Below are 19,235 nucleotides of genomic sequence, written 5' to 3' on the forward strand. Positions count from 1 at the left end.
ATGGAGTACAAATGTTGAAAATTAGAAGAAGTGCATTCAAAACAGAAAACAGTAAGCATTTTTTCCACATTAAAGAAAGTGGAGAAATCAAACAAAATTATAAATGTTTTATACCTGAAACAGTAATGGCTTTAAAGAAGTTCAATTCACACAAATTAACTAGCCAAAAGGTATTTAATGATTAAGTGACAGTGAACCATTTTCAAAGCCATGTTGGTAAGCTAGTGAAAAAAAGGTGTTTGCAAATCTCTTCAGTTATTGACAAGAATCACTTAATTATGGGATCAACAGGAATGCAGGCAAGCAAGATCCTGCGACAAAGAAGTTTGCAAGCCCTGCAGAAAAACAGTTCTAAAGCCCCTTTGCTGTTTGTTTTTATTTATATTCATTCCACTATGTTGTTTTGACTGTGGATAATTATTTAATTATAGCCAAATTAGCAAATAGTAAGCACTGTCTTTTCTTTCCAGGCAGATATCAAGCAATGCGTAGTCAACAACGACCCCAGTTTCCAGTCCCACTGGTTAGTGTCCACAGTATATACCTGTGGGCACTTTGTGAAGGCACTGGTGCTTTACCTCCTCAGAGAACGCTGAATCCCAGCTCTAAAGAAGCAATGCTTTCTTGTGTGGAAGAAAAATTCATCAGCCAGAGGCTTTTGGAACAAAGGCAAACTGAGAAGCTCTGATCTGTCACCGGGATCATAAAAGGAAAACATTAATAGCCGAAGACATTCAGACTGTTCAAAAAGCTCTGGAAACCTTCAAATGTTGTTTGGGATTATTCTAACTTTTAAAAGCAATTATTGATTGCACTGAGACATTTGACCTAAAAATGCCACTACTTTAAGCTTTGCACATCTACCGTATAATTCACATGGTTTTGTTTAGCTCAGAAAAATGAGTTTACATATTACCAAAGAAACCACATATTTATGTTTGTTTTACTTCTTTTATACATATGCTGTCAATTTTTGCTTACTAGATACATTTGGTAGCATTTAATTAAAACAGTTATAGAGAAATAATTTAATTCAAAATTTTTTATACTTCAATTGCTAATTTGTTATATTTGATGCTCACTATGAAATAGATATTACCTGGTACAAATTCTACCTCTCTCATATTAATGTAATTTTGTGGCAAGCATTTAGAAATGCATTATTACAGTAACGAACAAATTACTGTATATAACCCTGGAATTATAATGAGAAAAACAAGTTCAGAAAAAGAAATGTAAAAATGTCCTTTGTATGCTGGAACATTTCTGACACTCTGTGGCAAAACCTGGGAACTACATAAAGTCAAACTAGTGCCAAACGTCAAGGTGCTGAACCAACTGTCCTTCTAACAGTACACTTACTGTATGATGACACAGTGGTTACTGGTGCACTCTCACAGCTCTGGGGTGTTGCATGAGAATCATGGCTCCATATCTGTATGGTTATTTCCTTCCAGTTACCTCAAGCTAAACTGAGCCAGCACGAGTCAGTGTTGGTTTTTGGCAAGTGTGCCCTGTCATACTGTAAACTGGTTAACAATGTTTTGCCAGATGTTGCTGGGATAGGCAGTGACACCTCACAACTCTGTGACTGAGTTATAAAATTGATGGATGTTGCTGTTATTGTAAACAGAAATGAAAAGCTCTGGTGTACAGTATTTTATAGAATGTTTATTTCTACATAACAATTCAGGCGAAAAATAATGTTTATGATAATTACAGTGTGCTGATATACCTAATTACACAGAGCAAAATCCATTAATGTCCATCACTGATAAACAACTGGCCTATGAACAGTCTTGCTGTTATTGTAGCTTCTTGTAGTAGATGTGCAAATGCTGACTGAGAGGCTGGTTGTCTGTCGCCATGAACAGCTCCTGCTCCAATCGACCATCTTCCATAAGTTTGAAAGTTCTTGTTACCTGAATAAAAAAACAATGTTGTTTACCATAACTTAAATGATCTGCATTTACTTGTATAAGGCTGACCACATACAGTACCTCTTGAACATATGGCTGCTTTGCAAATGATATACGAGACAGAGCTGTAGACTGTAGTTTTAATTCTTGGCCATTCAGATTGCCTTCCTCAATTTCAACTAAACCTTGAAACATTGAAAACACAAAACATCATGAATGCCACTGCTTTAGCTGTTTTAATATTTAATAATATGGTAGTATGCAAAGATAAAGGCAAGTATGTATAGGAGAAAAAAAACTAAGTAAATGGTAAGGATATTGTTTTCTACTGGGCCAAACTTTTTCAAAATCAAAGACCCATTGGCTGGAACATTTACATACAATACAGACATTGTCACATGGTACACAAGATGCAAGAATTCACCCAAATACACATATTCAAATCTGTTTCTTCAAAGGCATGCCGTTACCTAGGTTATGAGCAATAATGAATGCCACCTTGTTGCTGTTGGGCTCCATTCGTATAAACCCACATTCTCTATGCAGTGGCTTCTTTGTCTCAGCATTAAAGGAAGTGAATCTGAAAGGCAAAAGTGAGTAGAAAATAGTCTTTCACTTAGGCTTAATTTTGTACTCCTCCAAATTCATTATGCAATTATGTACTTGGAGGGAATCTGAAATTGAATGTTTGTCAAATAATTCAACCTTGCATTCAGGAAGAACGTTGATTCTGTCATGGCCAAAAATACTGCAAAAAATCTTTATTCTAACTATTGATATTACAAGAATTGAGGTAGTTTACCAATCCTCTCCACGTGTATTTTGTAGCAATGAAGAACACTCAATGCAGTGGACCTCATAATGTTTTGCAGACTACAACAATATGAATTTGTTGTTATGTGTTATTCAGTCTCTTTAATTCCACAGCTCAGCTTACATCCAAAATTGTGTGGTTAGTTCAAGCCTGCCAAGAGTGCTTCAAGCCATGGTGTTTACATTTCTGCTATTTGCATTTGATGTTCACCCTTGGATCTCACCTAAATGTGCTCAAAGGCACCTTCTGGTGTACTCAGAATTAAAGTCATCATCTCTTACTCCAAAGTCTTCCAGCTTAAGTACCTTGAATGATCTTAAATACTTTGGGGTCTTCTGCTGGTTGAGAGGATAGGGAAGAGTATGAGACTGACCGTTAATTAAATTCAGTATTGGCATGTTGTTGCATCAGATGGAAGTGGTGAAATGTGACCCTAGTCCACAAATGAACCTCTAATTGAAAACTCTGTTTGAACTGCAATCATCACCATCTGGTTCTGCAAAATGGCAACTTCCCCTGGGGGATTATTACAGTATATGAAATCAAAAAATCTATGGCCTTTAACTGTTGGCAGTTTTGGAAAGAATGAGATTAAAGATGCAAGTGGTTGAAATGAAGTCAATACACTTAGTAACCTGCACAGAACATTAATAATCCTGAAGACTTTTTGAATAGAGGTGCCGTGATTTTAAATTGAGGAGTTGCATGGTGTACTTTGGGCATCTAATAAAAATGTCTCTTCAGGGCACACATGAGATGTTCAAAGAGCTCTGGATGCTGATGCCACCCATGGCCCTTGTGCTCAGCTTTCACCCCTCCTTTGACTTTTGGTATGCTGCATTTTCATTTTTAGGGCTACTATATGACTGTAGGGGTGCATTTAAAACAATCGTTCTTCTGCTGGATAATTGTATGTGATGGTTCTGTCTGGGGAACATTTGTGCACCTTCCTTTTTTGTTTTTCATGTTTTTTAATCAAGTAGGTCCCTGGCCTTCTGGGAATAAACTCACTTTATAAATTTTCCTGTAGCAGCTTTTGTTAATTGGCATTACCACTGTCATGAAAAGCTTATATTGGCCAACATCATTTTTCTCAGGTATATCCATGCTTTGAGAATGGGAAAACGGGAAGGATGACCAAGGGCTCACACACGACTTTCAGATGTTCTATGAACTTACAAGAGGCAACTGGAGATTGTTGCTTAGAATATAGAAGCCTAGTCTGGCCTGGCCTATTTAGCCTGCTGCCACTATACCATAACAGGATAAGTAAATGGAAAATTCAATGAGATTATACAAAAGCATGATCTGACTTCCTTTGTATGATAGTCAGAATGAATGTGATGATAGAAGAACTAGCTGCAGTGTAAATGAAAATAAAGTGTACTCAGCATTTTAATGTTAAAATAAATGTACAGTATTTAGCCAAATCACCATTTTCTGCTTTGTAATGAATGACAAAACACCACTTAACTAGACCAGCAGTAGGCTCAATAAGAAAATGCTAAAACTAATGAAACTATGTTTGTACTTCCCCAGGTTGGGTGACAAGATTTCCTCACTAGATGTTGTTCAAGAGTGTTTTTTTCTCCCCAATAATACAAGAGGACTCATGTTTTGGTTTCTAGCTTGCATCTAAAATCCAAGTGAGACACAGGGCTAAACTTTTGTTTTGTTTCAGCTTACTCATATAGCATCCTACAGTATTAAGCCTTCATTTCATTTGAGCACCCTCATGCAGTTAGCAATGGATTTGCGGCATTCAACAGATATATTTAGATTTTTATATGCTTTGATGCAAAATGCCCCTCAATCTGTCTATAATCTTTTGTGGCATGATTATCATTATTGTTGGTTTTGAATGTTTACACTAAAAATCTATTACTACAATTCTGTTCCTGTTTTTGCTGCAATGTATGTAAGCTGCTCGCAAGGTAAGGTTTAAATGTGAAATGCAAATAACTTTGTGTCAGCTCCAAATCATTCACTGTAATATAATGTATGTAGCAAATAAATATGCCTCCAGTTTGTAGTGTCATATTTTGTTTATCCATGGCTTTCTCTAACATGTATAGAATGTCACAAAGCAGAAGAGGCTTGAAAATGGCCTGAAAATGACAGCAGACCCCACCAAACATCAAGTGTGGTAACACAGGTGCTGTAAGGATTTGACAATGCTTGTAAGTAACACTCCAAAGTTTTAATAGTGTAACAACCCTTGCCACTGAATTTTGAACATACGGTAGTCTGTTTAGGCTCCACGCAGGGATACCACACAACACTACATTGCAATAATTAATTTGTTAATGCAGTGGATAAGGGTCACCACTGCATTATCTTAAAAAAAAGGATGCCATCTGGATATTTGCTGAAGATGGAAAAAGGCCTACTTTGGTAATATTAATATGTGGTTCAAAGTAGAGTGTGGAATCTAAAATAGTACCATGATTTTTCATATGTACAGCTAGAGATGTAATAAAATTGTCCATTTTCTTTAAAGTACCTAGTGATGAAATAATTAAAGCCTCAGTTTTCTTTCACAATTTAGTCTAAGAAACTGATCAGACAACCTGTGTTTTACATCAGCCAAAGAGACAACCAATGCAGGAGGAGGTAATGTTTGTGTAAGTAAATAAACCTGTGTGCCATCAGCATGACAGAGAAACCACAGACATTGTTGCTTAATAATGGCACCATGAGGGATCATATAAATAATAAAGAGTAGGGGACCAATAACTGATCTCTGGGGGACACCATGAAACAAATGAATTGGGCCAGACCTAAACCCAGTAACAAACTGCTCTTTGCCCTTAAGGTATGATTTGAACCAAGCAAGGACACTTCCAGTAATGTTTAATTCATGCTCAACACTAAACAAAAGAATATCGTGATGCAGTGCATCAAAACCAGCAGTAAGGTCTAAAAAGATCTTAACTGTTAAAAGACCACCATCTGCTGCAACCATTGATCACGCTGACAAGTGCAGTCTCTGTACTGTGGTCAGCATTAAAGTTACTCAAACAGATCATTGGAGTCAAGATGATCTTTCAAATGACCCGCAACAGCATGTTCTAAGATTTGACTTAAGAATGGAAGATTGGAAATAGGATGATAGTTTTTAAAGTTCTCTGGGTCAAGTCACGGTTTCTTAAGGACTGGTGTAATAATAGCCATCTTAAATCTGGAAGAAACCAGTACAGTAGAAATAGATGTGTTAATAATAATGGCAATACATAGGAAGGAAGAAAGGCAAAGCAGCCTCAACCAAAGAAGAAGGTATGGGATACAAGATACAGGCAGTGGGCCTAGCGGTCATGATAAGCTTATGCACCGCAAAATTGTCCAACAAAGGGAGACCAGATAAGCAGTTACCAATTAAGGTAGAAGATGGGCAGAATTCTGACAGAGCAATTGAACCATTTTGAAACTCTGAATAAATCAGATCAATGTCAGAAGGACAGGAGGAGAATTATTTGCAGATGTAACAAGCCTATTAACAGTAGAAAAAAAACATTCTGGTGTTGTACTGACCACACAGAATACATTTTGTATAAAAAGCACCCTCTGTAGTGCTCGTTTTATAGAGGGCAACATATTCCTTGTAGACAGTTACATGAGCAACCAAGCCTGAAGCAATGAAGCAGTAAAACACACCACAGTAACATCACACACACCTGTGACACGAATTGTCCCCAACATTATGGTGCCCTGAAATGGAGGGACCATATCGAAAAAGTGTTGTCCCTTCTACATGGTGTGACTGTAATGTATGCAACTACCCTTTAAATAAGTCTGAAATGTCTACTTTAATCATGTCTGAATAGTTTGATTTGTAATTTTAAACTGTGGAGCAGAGAGTTAAATCAAGGAAAAATGTGTCTTTGTCCCAAACATTATGGAGGGCACCTGTAAATCAATACCATGCAAATATGCAGGAGTATACCAAAGGTACACACAAGGTTGAGTGAGTCATCTTTAGCATGTGTAGGACAATTTACATGCTGATTAAGATCGAAGCACTAAAGAAATTAAGAAAATCAGCCACATACAACGAGTCCACATGTATATTAAAATCACCAAGCAGCAGCACAGCAGGATACCAAGAAGGGAGAGGTGAGCAACTCAGTGAGTTTTGCCAACAAAACAGATTTTGGAGAACAATAAACAAGTAATATTGGCAGAGGCCTTAGCTGGAAAGCAATACAGCCAAATGCTCAAAATATATTTCACTGTGAGCAGAAACTATCTTGATCCTAAACTTAGAAGAATATATAATGGCAACACAAACCCCACGACTGGCAATAAGTGGCTTTTCCAGATAACAATAGTGGGATGGAACAGCCAAATTCAGTTCAAAATGGTCATTAGATAGATGCCAAGTTTCTGTCAGGCACAGAAAATAAATATTACACCCCACAACAAAGTCCAAAATAAAAGCTGATTTGCCATTCAGACAGAGGACATTTAGTAGGGCAAATTTTAGATTGTGCATATAACTAGAGATTTACAGAATTAAAGGCATTATTGATATATACCGCGAGTTCTCCAAATTTACAGCACAATATAACCTGATGGGGATAGTAGAACAGCAATGATAAAGATACAGGTCCAGATTAAGTCAATATTTTTCAATAATGGTAACAGTCAAGGCTTCCATGACAGTCTCCGGGTGTCAGTAGACAACACACACTGTTTAGATAGTGACTAGAAGTAGTCCACGTTAGACTTTATGACTGAACAGTCAGTCCTATTGAAGTGCTCCAATACACCAAAGATACCTTAAAAGATAAGTACAGCAGTCATACTGATCAGTATATTTAACATCTCGTCTGTGTTACAATTTTATCTACAACAGGTACCTTACATCAGCTATGAAAATGTAAAGGAAGTGCACTACATTTAATCTTGGCATGTTTAATAATAGAACTTAATTTATTCTGTTATTGAAGTAGCTTAATTAATTTTAAAAAACTGTCCAGTGAAAGAATACAGACAACTTATTATGTATTTCTGAAGCTTCTTTGCAGTCCTATTATTCACAGTCTGACCAACAAATTACCCCAATTTGTTAAAAAAAAAAAATAAAAAAAAATTAAAGTGTACTTAGGGAAAGCATGAAATTTTATAACAACAACAAAAAAGAAGATCAGAATATACTCACAAAAAGTTAAGCACTGGCTGCCCAATATGAGAGATGTGTAAGGACTCTGTATAACGGAAGGGCTGAATTGTGGGAAATGAGCCATGACCTGGTTCATCTGACTGCCAGGATCCCAGCATCCATTCTAGAGGTTTTACTGAAGGATGTAATGGGACAGCTGAAACGGAAATGGAGCCAACATTACTGTAGAAGGGATTCAAACAGTTATGTACATGGAGGCAGCTTTTAAACAGAGAGAATGATGCATCTTCTGTACTTTTCAATCTTTTATGTATGATATTAAGAAGCTTATTTCATTTTAAATTAACGTAATAAGAGGAGATAAAACCTGCTAAACTAAATTAGAATGCAGATACGGTCAATTCAGACAGTATTTGTTGTGTTATAGGTTTCATTTTAAATGGATAATTTTGCATAATAACAAAGTGAAACGTTTTCAGAAAGGTATGCAAATTTACTAATATTAAAAAACAAACTAAAGTCTCTCTATCATGCAAGTATTCAAACACTTAATTCAGTACTTTGTAGAAGACCCTTTGGTTTCATTTACAACTTTGAGTCTTCTTGGGTAAGTCTCTACAAGGTTTGCACACCTGGACTTGGACAGGTTATCCCAATCTTCCTGGCAAATCTTCTCAAGCTCCATTAGATTAGAGGGGAAGCATTTGTAAACTGCCATCTTCGGGTCTCCCCAGAGATGTGCTATGGAGTTTAAGTTTCATTTTTTCTGGGTCACTTAAAAGCAGTCAGACTTGTCCCAAAGCCACTCCAGGGTTGTCTTGGTTGTATGCTTCGGGTTATTGTAGTGTTAAAAGGCCTGAGGTTGTGTGCTCTCTGAGGACCTCACTGTATTTGTTTGCTTCCATCCTTCTTTTAATTCTGACCTGTCTCCCTATCTCTGCTGCAGAGATACACCACCATGCTTCACCGCAAGAATAGTATTAGGCAGAGGATGTGCACTGCCTGGTCTTCACCAGACATAGTGCTTGGAGGTCTGCCCAAAGACTTTTTTGTCTCATCAGACCAGACAATCCTGTCCTTTAAATTCCTTATAGTCGAGAGTAGATTCCGTCTAGCTACCCTACACATAAACGCCTGATAGAGTGCTGGTCCATTTCAGTATTATTAACGCCACTGTGCACAAAGCTTACATGAATGAGAGATTTCAATTTTTTATTTTAATAAATTTATAAACATGTTTTCACTTTGTCATTATGGGCTATTCAGAGTAGATTGATGGACAAACAAATGGCCAATTTATCCATTTAAAATTAAATTTACAACACAATAAAGTGTGCAGAAAGTAAAGAGGTCTAAATACTTTCTGAATGTACTATTTTAAAACACTGTAATAAAAAGCACATGGTATTTCAAAAATACAAAAATAGCACAAGAAATACTTGGCAGACTATAAAACCTAGTTTAAATAAAACAGCAATTGCAAACTGTACTGGGATAAATCATAATATTTGGCTAGCAAACAATTGTGTTTATATCTGCTGGGACAGTGGCTTGAGATCTTTCTCACTGCTATCTGTCAGGGCCAGATTTGTTTCGGGGTGGGCTTTTTTGTTTCCATGTACTACTGGTCATGCTACAAATGTTCTGACAACACAAACAATGGCAAGTAAAAGGTGTAGTTTCTGGTGATGGTCACTAGACACACGCTGGAATGTGCTTTCTTTTAGTCAGGAACAAACCTTCAAAGTTTTTTGCATACGGTGAAATCCAACTTTAATCAACACTCTTGCAAATGAAGCAAACTCAATTGTTCCCGGTGTTACGTTTACCAATAATACTGGTGACTGCTTATCTGAAGTGTAACGCCTTCACGTGACTCAGCAATTTCAAGGGTTTTCGTAAAGAAAATTTGAAAAACGACAGCATTTGCTGCAAGCCCAGGCACTGAAGAAAGGAGAAGAAAAATGTAACGCTCAGACGAGCACCACTACACACGGCGAACGTACCGTTCTCTTTCACCGCCGCCGACATGCCGATCGTCTGTCTGTCTGATTGTTCTCCCGAACTATCGAAGATTAAGTCTTCTTCGAATCTGGTCTTCCGCCAGGAGGCTGTTTTACACCTGACGTATGCTGGGACTTGTAGTTATGTTCATTTTCGTTAAATACTTTGTCAGATGCGTCATTCTTGATTACTTCCGTGCCTGTCAGTGACAATGACTCAATATAACAAGATCGAGTAAAAGATACGATGTGTCACGAAGTAACACTTTTTGTTTCTGGTTTTAATATTCGAAAGGCATAGGTGCAAATAATAAGTATTTTGAAATTCGGTATCGTTTGAAATAAGTAGTTTTTTTTGTTTATACGCAGTGGTAATAAACTCCAAACGTATTTTGTATATATCTAATAATATGTCTAATAATTTACAAAACACATAAATGTCACAAATTAATTTAAATTGATAACTGGTTTCACTAAGTGAACACAGAATTACGTACTATATACGGCATTGAGGGTGCAGTGGTAGCGCGACTGCCTCGCAGAATGGAGGTTTGCGTCATAGGTGCTCCCAACGTAGAGTTTTGCAAGTTCTCCCCATGCTTGTGTGGGTCTCCTTCCACAGTCCAAAGATGTACAGGTTAGATGACCTGGTGTTTCTAAATTGGTTGTTATATGGTCACCCTGTGATGAACTGGCACCCTGTCCACGTATTGTATATACAAGATTTTGGCATATTTCACCACGCATAAAAATATTTTGACATTAACATGGCCACATTACCAAAAGGTATGGGGACAATGGAATTACATCAAATTACAGTAACCCCTTTCTTTATGAAATGGTAATGCAGTAATTAGCACTGCGGCTTCACAGATCCTGTGTCCTAAGTTCAAGTACCAAGTTTGGATGTCATCTTGAGTGTACACCGCTCATCTGTGGAGGTTTGCCTCTGGATGATAGTTTTCTCCCCTCAGTCCAAAGAATGTGCACTTTAGATTAATTGGCAACTCGGAAACGGGCACAAGTGTGAGCGCCAGAATATATTGTAATCTGGGGGTCCTGTGCCTGATGCTGCAGAGATATGCCCTCACTCTCAGCAGAAAGAAAGAATGTGCTTATATTTCTATAGGATCTTTACCGGCACATTAATTTTAAAAAGAAGAAAAAGAAGAAGAAAAAAAAAAACCTGGGAACTGGTATGATCTCCTCACTGCCTTACAGTTAATGGGAAAGGAATCAGAACTAAGTATGTATGGACTTGACACCTTCTCCCTGTGGGTAATGTTTTTCTTCAAAATTCCAAAGACTCCAAATTAGGTTTATCACAGACTCTAAAGTGTACTAGAATAAAGGTGCATAGGTTGAATGTACAGTAAGTGTGCCTTACCCTCATATGGACATTTGTTCCATTTAAGCCTGGCAAGTTCCTTGTGTCTGGTGCTGCCAGGATAACATCCAGCTATCCACAACTTTATAAAGTGAAATGGCTTCAGAAAACTGATTAAGGGGACTATATTCCAATGAAAAGTTTAAGGTCTAAGTGATCTAGGATATGCCCTCCTTGATCAATATACAATTCACATTTAAAATCTGTAAGAAAATGTCCCATATTGTGACATTAAAATGTGGCCATAATTTAAATACACAAATTGGGGAGGGGGAATAAACAGAATGTCATCAAATCAAGAACAGGATATAAATAAAACGAATCTGATCCCACAGCCCCACCTATAGCCACTATAGATAAAGTCTGCGTAACAAAAAGTAGATAACATCTTGATAATTAAAGCTATGAAAAATCCACTACCCATTTTGAAAAACTAATTGCTCCTTTGGAATCAATAACTATTCACTTTTAGTAGCATTGTGTAAGACAAGAAGTTTCCTGCAGTTACTACTAATACTCTCTTCACAGTATTTTGGAAGAATTTGGCCAATTAAAGTAGAATTGCTTTAATTAATTGACAATTGATAGATTTTAAGGGTAAACTACTAATTTCAGGTCCTGCACATCAACTAAATTTAGATTTGGACTTCTGATCCTTAATTATTCTTAAGTAGATCTGAGTTTGTGCTTCAGATCATTGTCTTGCTGTATGATCGAGCACTGCTTCAGCTTTAGCTTACAAATAGATCTGTTTAACATTTAACTGCATAATCTTCTGATACAGAGCAGAATATAATATACAGTGCATCTGGAAAGTATTTACAGCGCATCACTTTTTCCACATTTTGTTATGTTACAGCCTTATTCCAAAATGGATTAAATTCATTTTTTCCCTCAGAATTCTACACACAACACCCCATAATGACAACGTGAAAAAAGTTTACTTGAGGTTTTTGCAAATTTATTAAAAATAAAAAAAACGGAGAAATCACATGTACATAAGTATTCACAGCCTTTGCTCAATACTTCGTCGATGCACCTTTGGCAGCAATTACAGCCTCAAGTCTTTTTGAATATGATGCCACAAGCTTGGCACACCTATCCTTGGCCAGTTTCGCCCATTCCTCTATGCAGCACCTCTCAAGCTCCATCAGGTTGGATGGGAAGTGTCGGTGCACAGCCATTTTAAGATCTCTCCAGAGATGTTCAATCGGATTCAAGTCTGGGCTCTGGCTGGGCCACTCAAGGACATTCACAGAGTTGTCCTGAAGCCACTCCTTTGATATCTTGGCTGTGTGCTTAGGGTCGTTGTCCTGCTGAAAGATGAACTGTCGCCCCAGTCTGAGGTCAAGAGCGCTCTGGAGCAGGTTTTCATCCAGAATGTCCCTGTACATTGCTGCAGTCATCTTTCCCTTTATCCTGACTAGTCTCCCAGTCCCTGCCGCTGAAAAACATCCCCACGGCATGATGCTGCCACCACCATGCTTCACTGTAGGGATGGTGCCAGGTTTCCTCCAAACATGACACCTGGCATTCACACCAAAGAGTTCAATCTTTGTCTCATCAGACCAGAGAATTTTCTTTCTCATGGTCTGAGAGTCCTTCAGGTGCCTTTTGGCAAACTCCAGGCGGGCTGCCATGTGCCTTTTACTAAGGAGTGGCTTCCGTCTGGCCACTCTACCATACAGGCCTGATTGGTGGATTGTTGCAGAGATGGTTGTCCTCCTGGAAGGTTCTCCTCTCTCCACAGAGGACCTCTGGAGCTCTGACAGAGTGACCATCGGGTTCTTGGTCACCTCCCTGACTAAGGCCCTTCTTCCCCAATCGCTCAGTTTAGATGGCCGGCCAGCTCTAGGAAGAGTCCTGGTGGTTTCGAACTTCTTCCGCTTACGGATGATGGAGGCTACTGTGCTTATTGGGACCTTCAAAGCAGCAGAAATTTTTCTGTAACCTTCCCCAGATTTCTGCCTCGAGACAATCCTGTCTCGGAGGTCTACAGACAATTCCTTAGACTTCATGCTTGGTTTGTGCTCTGACATGAACTGTCAACTGTGGGACCTTATATAGACAGGTGTGTGCCTTCCCAAATCATGTCCAATCAACTGAATTTACCACAGGTGGGACTCCAATTAAGCTGCAGAAACATCTCAAGGATGATCAGGGAAACAGGATGCACCTGAGCTCAATTTTGAGCTTCATGGCAAAGGCTGTGAATACTTATGTACATGTGTTTTCTCAATTTTTTTATTTTTAATAAATTTGCAAAAATCTCAAGTAAACTTTTTTCATGTTGTCATTATGGGGTGTTGTGTATAGAATTCTGAGGAAAAAAATGAATTTAATCCATTTTGGAATAAGGCTGTAACATAACAAAATGTGGAAAAAGTGATGCGCTGTGAATACTTTCCGGATGCACTGTAGAATATAGTTCCATCAGTAACAGCAAGTTGCCCAGATATTTGTGTACTAAAGCATGCCCAAACCAGGTTTATACTTCACAATTCTTAGTCATTGACATGAAGTTGTTACTATGAAATACAGTGCATGCTTTTCTCCTGACTTTTATGGAGGCTCATGTTAATCAAAACTTTTAATTTTTTGATTGGCCATAGACTACTCTCCAGAAGAATCATCCAAATGTATTTTCGAAAACATAAGGCAAAAACTCACGTTAACAGTAAGGATTTTGTTCTACCTACTCTACCTATCAATCACAGATTTGCCTAGTGTCTCCCTGGCTGTACAGTAACTGACTTTAGACAGGAGGAGAAAGATTTCCTCTTTAATGTATACAACTTCATAAAAATGTAAATGACTTACTCCTGGTAGACTGACTATGATCATAATCTTTATTCATTTGGACAGTATGCTTAAAGGTGTAAGCTGATCAAGCCCTTGAACATTTGGCTGTGTAACCGTTTCTAGACTGATATTTGAAGTCTGAAGCAATTTCTTTTGATTGTTGCACAGTTCGTCTATGGAGGTTATGTATGGATAACGTCTGATAATAAAAATGTACCAGTGTTACATTAATATTGGGAAGGCTAGCCTAAATTGTGCCTAATTGTTAACCAAAGTATCTAACAGCTGGCACTTATTAGATCATTAGGCAGACTATAACTTTGGCACCAGAAGATTGCATGATTGATCTCTATGTTCACTGAAGTTAGTGCATGTTTCTCCCAGACAACCCTGTATGTACTAGAACAACCCACGTAAAAATAAACAAATCCACTTGGTAAAATATACAATAATACAAAAAACTACACAAAGGCAAGTACGTTTCAACAGTACACTCTCTATCTACAGGAATGAAACTATAATGAGAAATCCTAACCATCTAAACCTTTAACCAAATAAATACTTCATACCCACTAGAACACTGTGGAAAGGCCCACACAAGCAAGCTCAAAAAAGTGAGAAAACTATGATATTTCATTCAATACCGAAACACAAAATTATCTGCAAGAAAATAGTTTACTTTTAAATTATGTGAAGACTTTGTCAGATGAACGCTGAGCCACACTAAGCAGCAAAATAACATTTTTTCCTTCTGTTTCAGATTTATTAGGTAGAGAAAAAAGGCCCCAGCAAAGTTCAGTCTTCAGGACTGCACTTCACTAGAAAGTAGCAAAACAGAAACTACTACTAAACAAAAATAGCATCACACATTTGTCGAGTCACCTGGATGATCTCCAACCCAACTAGAAGGATGTTTTGTGGACAGATTAAACAAAGTGAACAGCATAGGTTTCTTTATGTCTGGTGTAAAGTAACATGGTGATGATGGTGTAATGGTAAAAGGATGTAGCTCACACTTCAAAATTACAAATGTTTCTAAATTGTAGCAGTTCTGCAAAAAAAGTATGGACTTAAATTCTTCACTTTTGTGTAAAAGAAAACTAAAATGGCACAACTAAAACAAATTGGTAAAAGAAGTGTATGATGTTTAACACATCCCAATTGTCCACTGACCATATGCTGATGAATGAAGAGTCAAGCTACTATTTTCCCCTTTCCTGTTGCTCCTTCATTTTTCTCAGCTTGAGTAGCATGTGATGGGCCACACTCTGTAGCCGCCTCCTTTTCATTCGTCTCTGAGGACTAATCAACCTTTCTGCTTGGAAGGATGGGACTTTGTGTGAGTAGCAAAACATGTGGGAGTAAGTCCTGTTTGCAGCCTTCTTTTTACTTAAAAGTCGTCTGTGGACTAAATCTGGAATATAAACACTGATTGTCTTTGTCTCAGTTGCACTAGTAGGTGTAACCAAGATTTCTGGCTCAGACCTGACAGTAGTAATTTTAGTCTGGGGACCTGACCGCTTCCGCTGTAGTCTTGAAGTGTAGCTATAAGAGTGCAAAGCTCCAATGAAACTACAAGAAGAAGGTGTGAAAATGTCCCCATCCATCTCCCTTGTCCACTCTCCTTCTTGCAGATGGTTTGCTGGGTGAATACTCAGATCAAGGAGAGAATCTGAATTTGAAGATGTCCATTTATTTACTTCTTTTTGGTCTAGAATCCTTGTGGAATCTTCTGAAGATGACTCATCGTTCGACAGGCTTAATCTCTTACTAACCACTTTCCTTCGTACCATAGGATTAGAGCTTCTGATCTTCTCAGAAAAATCAAATATAGTTGGCACAGCAGTAGCCTTGAGCTGGCGATGTTGGTCATCATGTCTGGATTCAAACAGTCAGGTGTGAAATGATTGCTGCAAAAGGAAAGAGTACTTGTTGGGTGTCCAGCTCTCCCTTCTCACAGCTTCTTTCCATTTGGTCAGTCGCTCAGCATTTTTCATGGGAAACCTGTGAGGAATGTATTTTTAAAAATGTGGACTGAAGACTTTGATATTTATTTATACACCTTACAACAGACATTTTGAAAGTAACATATTTTAAACCAGAGAGCTTGTTGTCTTTCTACCATAGATAGCAAAAATGCATTTTAATGCAATAAAAAAATCATTTACATTTACATATTTGTGTTGACACCTTTATTCAAGGCGACTTACAACAACATTTATGATACAATTGGTGACATTACTTTTGGTTTTCCAGTTGGAGCACAGGCAGGTCAAATGACTTGCTCATGGTCACACAGTGTCAGTAGTGGGATTTTAACCTATAACCTCGGGTTTGAAGTCCAAAGCTTTAACCACTACACCACACTGCCGTAAGTCTTATATTATAAATAAATTAACAGTTAATGATTTTAATGCAACATAATTGTTCTATTTTCTAAAGTCACAATTTTCTAGTTATGATTGTAGAAAGCAACAAGCACAAGTAAATTTCTCACTCCAGAAAACATATTAGTCCACTGGGGGACATATACACACCATATCAATTTACAAATGACAACAGACTGTGCACTATGTGCTTGGAAAAAAACCCCTATCCATCTACTGATCCATCCATCAATTTTTTAAACTGCCTTGTATGAAGTGTGTACACTTGCAAAATGTTTGGGATGGTGTTCACTTTAAAAAGACACTATTTAATATAAAGCACAATCCATTGAACACATTAGGAGATATTATGATGCACAGTAGAAACCGAGACTTGCTTTTTTCGACCACTGTTAGGCTATGGTTGAAGTTGTTCTTGAAGCTGTGAGTTGTAGTTGTACTTCAGAGGGTTTAGTAACACAGTCTGTTCCAATTTTGCTTTAAGACAGACAGACCGTATTTTATGTAATCAACAGAAATTGGGATACTTATGCAAATTATTTGCTTCAACTGGCAAGGCATAATTTACTTTATATCTGTAGGTTGTAACTTATTAGTTGTTCCCTGAAGGCGGCCCATTTGTAATATTTGGACGTTTCATTTTTTCAGTTTTTGGTAACCTAAATTTTAAATTTAAACCTCTGGTAGTTTACTACTTACCTTTTCACCATTTTAGGTCATTCATTGCATTTCAACTGATAAATCTGAACAAAAACTGAGGTGTTCTAAAACTTTTCACCCGTACTGTTCATAGAAGGCATAGAATACTAACAGTAGTTATGTACTAAATGTTAAGTTTGAGGGTAATAAAGTTTGGCAATGCTCTGTGACACTGCCCAGTGTAAGCATGTAGAAAGATGAATGGCTGGATCATAATAAATAACAATAAACCTATCTACTTTCTAAGTGGTTATAATAAAGCTTATTTATTGCATGAACATATTTATACATCATATTTAGGTATTATATTCGTATTTACAAATAAAACTGTGTATGTTCCTGAAGAAAACCAGTATCTTCTGTAATGGCTGAGCACTTATTCACCTGCTGCATCTGGCTAGCTGCAATATTTACTGCAAGGGACACAAGCACTTTTTAAAAAGCAATGGCAAAAACTGGATGTCTCTAGAGAGTACCATCCATTATGACTGCAGGTGCTTAGATCCCCAGTAGTAAGCATTGCAAGTAGCTGACCCACCCGATTAAGAAGTAGTCGCATCTACTAGCTTCTGCAATTGTTTCTGCAATGATTAGAAATAATGACATCTCCTTGGAGTGATTCAGTCTTTCATACAAAAGCACTTTGTTCTGATGAATACATCTGATTTTGCCAGTTTCACTCAGTGCTGAAGCTTATAGTTTTCCACACTAGTTACGCCAGTTGCGCTTTGTCACAATGATGAACAAAAATCACCACATCTCAGACTTGGCCCTGCAAAACTGGCAGGGGTCCCACACTTTTTTTCCACTTAAATGACTATATCTGCTATTATGAAAAGATAACTGTAACCTGTTGAGTCAAAGAAAAACACAACTGAGTTACCTTTTGCTGAGTTTCTCTAACTTGTTTTTTGTCTGATATTGCAATTTAAATCCCTGCTGTCTCTATCCAAACAAAACTAAATCTGCTCCACCAATCAACGTCCCAATCACCCTTCCTTTTCCATTCTCCTTACTCCATTTTACTCCTTTCCTCATCAAAGCAGTCCCCGCTAGAAACAAGCCTCATAATCTTCTATTATTTATAGTAAACAAAAAAAAAAAGATTAAAGAACATTTAATTAGAAGGCTTGATTTTGATCTAATTTTGACATATCAAAAAATTCCTGTATGTGTATATTTTACGTTTTCTAAAACAGATCAGACAAATTAAAGTGAAACATAGTGAATTAATACATAATTTATAATGAGGATGAAGAAAGAAACACAGACACGCAATGAATAAAAAGGTGAAATGCATATTTTTGATAATGTTAAACTGGCGTTATTGGCAGTTATTAAAATGAACAAATCGTCGAGTTAAAAACGTTCAATAAATAGCAAAAACCTTAATTGCGATCCCCACGGATCAAGAGTGTCTCTTTAGCTGACTCGCTTTCTAAACTTAACATTTATGGCAAAAGGTATCCTAATTGACTATAACCCTTAAATTCCAGGCTCGAAAGAATCTGCATCGAAGACGTTATTGATATGAGTCTATGGGAGGGCAGTATTTCATTACACAAAGTCGTAATCAAATACGACGAGGGGAAGATGAAACGAATCGATATAACCAGTGTTCTATTGGTAACCCTATCATTTTTTCCGTCGTTAATAATTACAGCAGTGCCGCCAATGAGTTACATAAACAAGTTAGGCACATGGATATGGGATTAAAATGATTAATCTTACCAAGCATGTACATAATAGCATGGCTAGACTTTGACACGTTTCGCTGATAAAAGCCAGTGTAACAGAGGTCCTTTTTTATGCTGTCAAAAAAAATCTTTGGTTGGACCTAAACGGAAGATGAAACGCAGATTGAAAGGCTACTTGACTCACTTACCTATGGAATGAAACTGACGCTTTGTCGACTTTTCCTTGCCTATTGGTACAGTTTACAGCGGCACATGATATTACCATATTGCCAAATGACTGACATTCGAAATTCAATAACTTTTAAGAATAAAAAGAAGTGAGAGAAACTTATCAGCCGTACGTCAACATGGCGGATATGTCAGGCTTAACTGTCCAAACACGGTGACGTACGGCAAAATGGCCGC

At 37.5% G+C, this 19,235-nt stretch overlaps 2 protein-coding genes across 6 annotated transcripts in view; one reads left to right on the forward strand and one right to left on the reverse strand.

Annotated features, from left to right (window-relative positions):
• Positions 1 to 1,938, forward strand: part of LOC114646575 (bcl-2-related ovarian killer protein homolog A-like) — a 75,640-nt gene extending 73,702 nt beyond the window's left edge. The window contains exon 4 of one of the 2 annotated variants that reach the window (XM_028794831.2): positions 475 to 1,938. In XM_028794831.2, coding sequence (XP_028650664.1) covers positions 475 to 492 — 18 coding nt within the window. In that variant the 3' untranslated portion in view covers positions 493 to 1,938. Of the gene's footprint in view, positions 1 to 470 lie in introns of both variants that reach the window. The other variant, XM_028794830.2, reaches the window with a different exon arrangement.
• On the reverse strand, positions 1,652 to 19,211 carry thap4 (THAP domain containing 4). 4 transcript variants are annotated; one of them, XM_028794827.2, is made up of 6 exons: positions 19,019 to 19,211; positions 15,221 to 16,051; positions 7,895 to 8,051; positions 2,390 to 2,499; positions 2,001 to 2,104; positions 1,652 to 1,922 (listed from the first exon to the last, which is right to left on the reverse strand). In XM_028794827.2, exons 3-6 carry the CDS (start codon positions 8,011 to 8,013, stop codon positions 1,806 to 1,808), a joined length of 450 nt encoding a protein of 149 aa, XP_028650660.2. In that variant the 5' UTR covers positions 8,014 to 8,051; positions 15,221 to 16,051; positions 19,019 to 19,211; the 3' UTR covers positions 1,652 to 1,805. The 4 variants fall into 4 exon arrangements, with proteins under 4 accessions (XP_028650660.2, XP_028650662.1, XP_028650661.1 ...); XM_028794829.2 differs by lacking the exon at positions 15,221 to 16,051; XM_028794828.1 differs by lacking the exons at positions 15,221 to 16,051; positions 19,019 to 19,211 and adding an exon at positions 9,862 to 10,006.
• Between the last annotated feature and the right edge of the window lie 24 nt (positions 19,212 to 19,235).

Source organism: Erpetoichthys calabaricus, chromosome 2, assembly GCF_900747795.2.
Source record: "Erpetoichthys calabaricus chromosome 2, fErpCal1.3, whole genome shotgun sequence".
Lineage (NCBI taxonomy): Eukaryota > Metazoa > Chordata > Cladistia > Polypteriformes > Polypteridae > Erpetoichthys > Erpetoichthys calabaricus.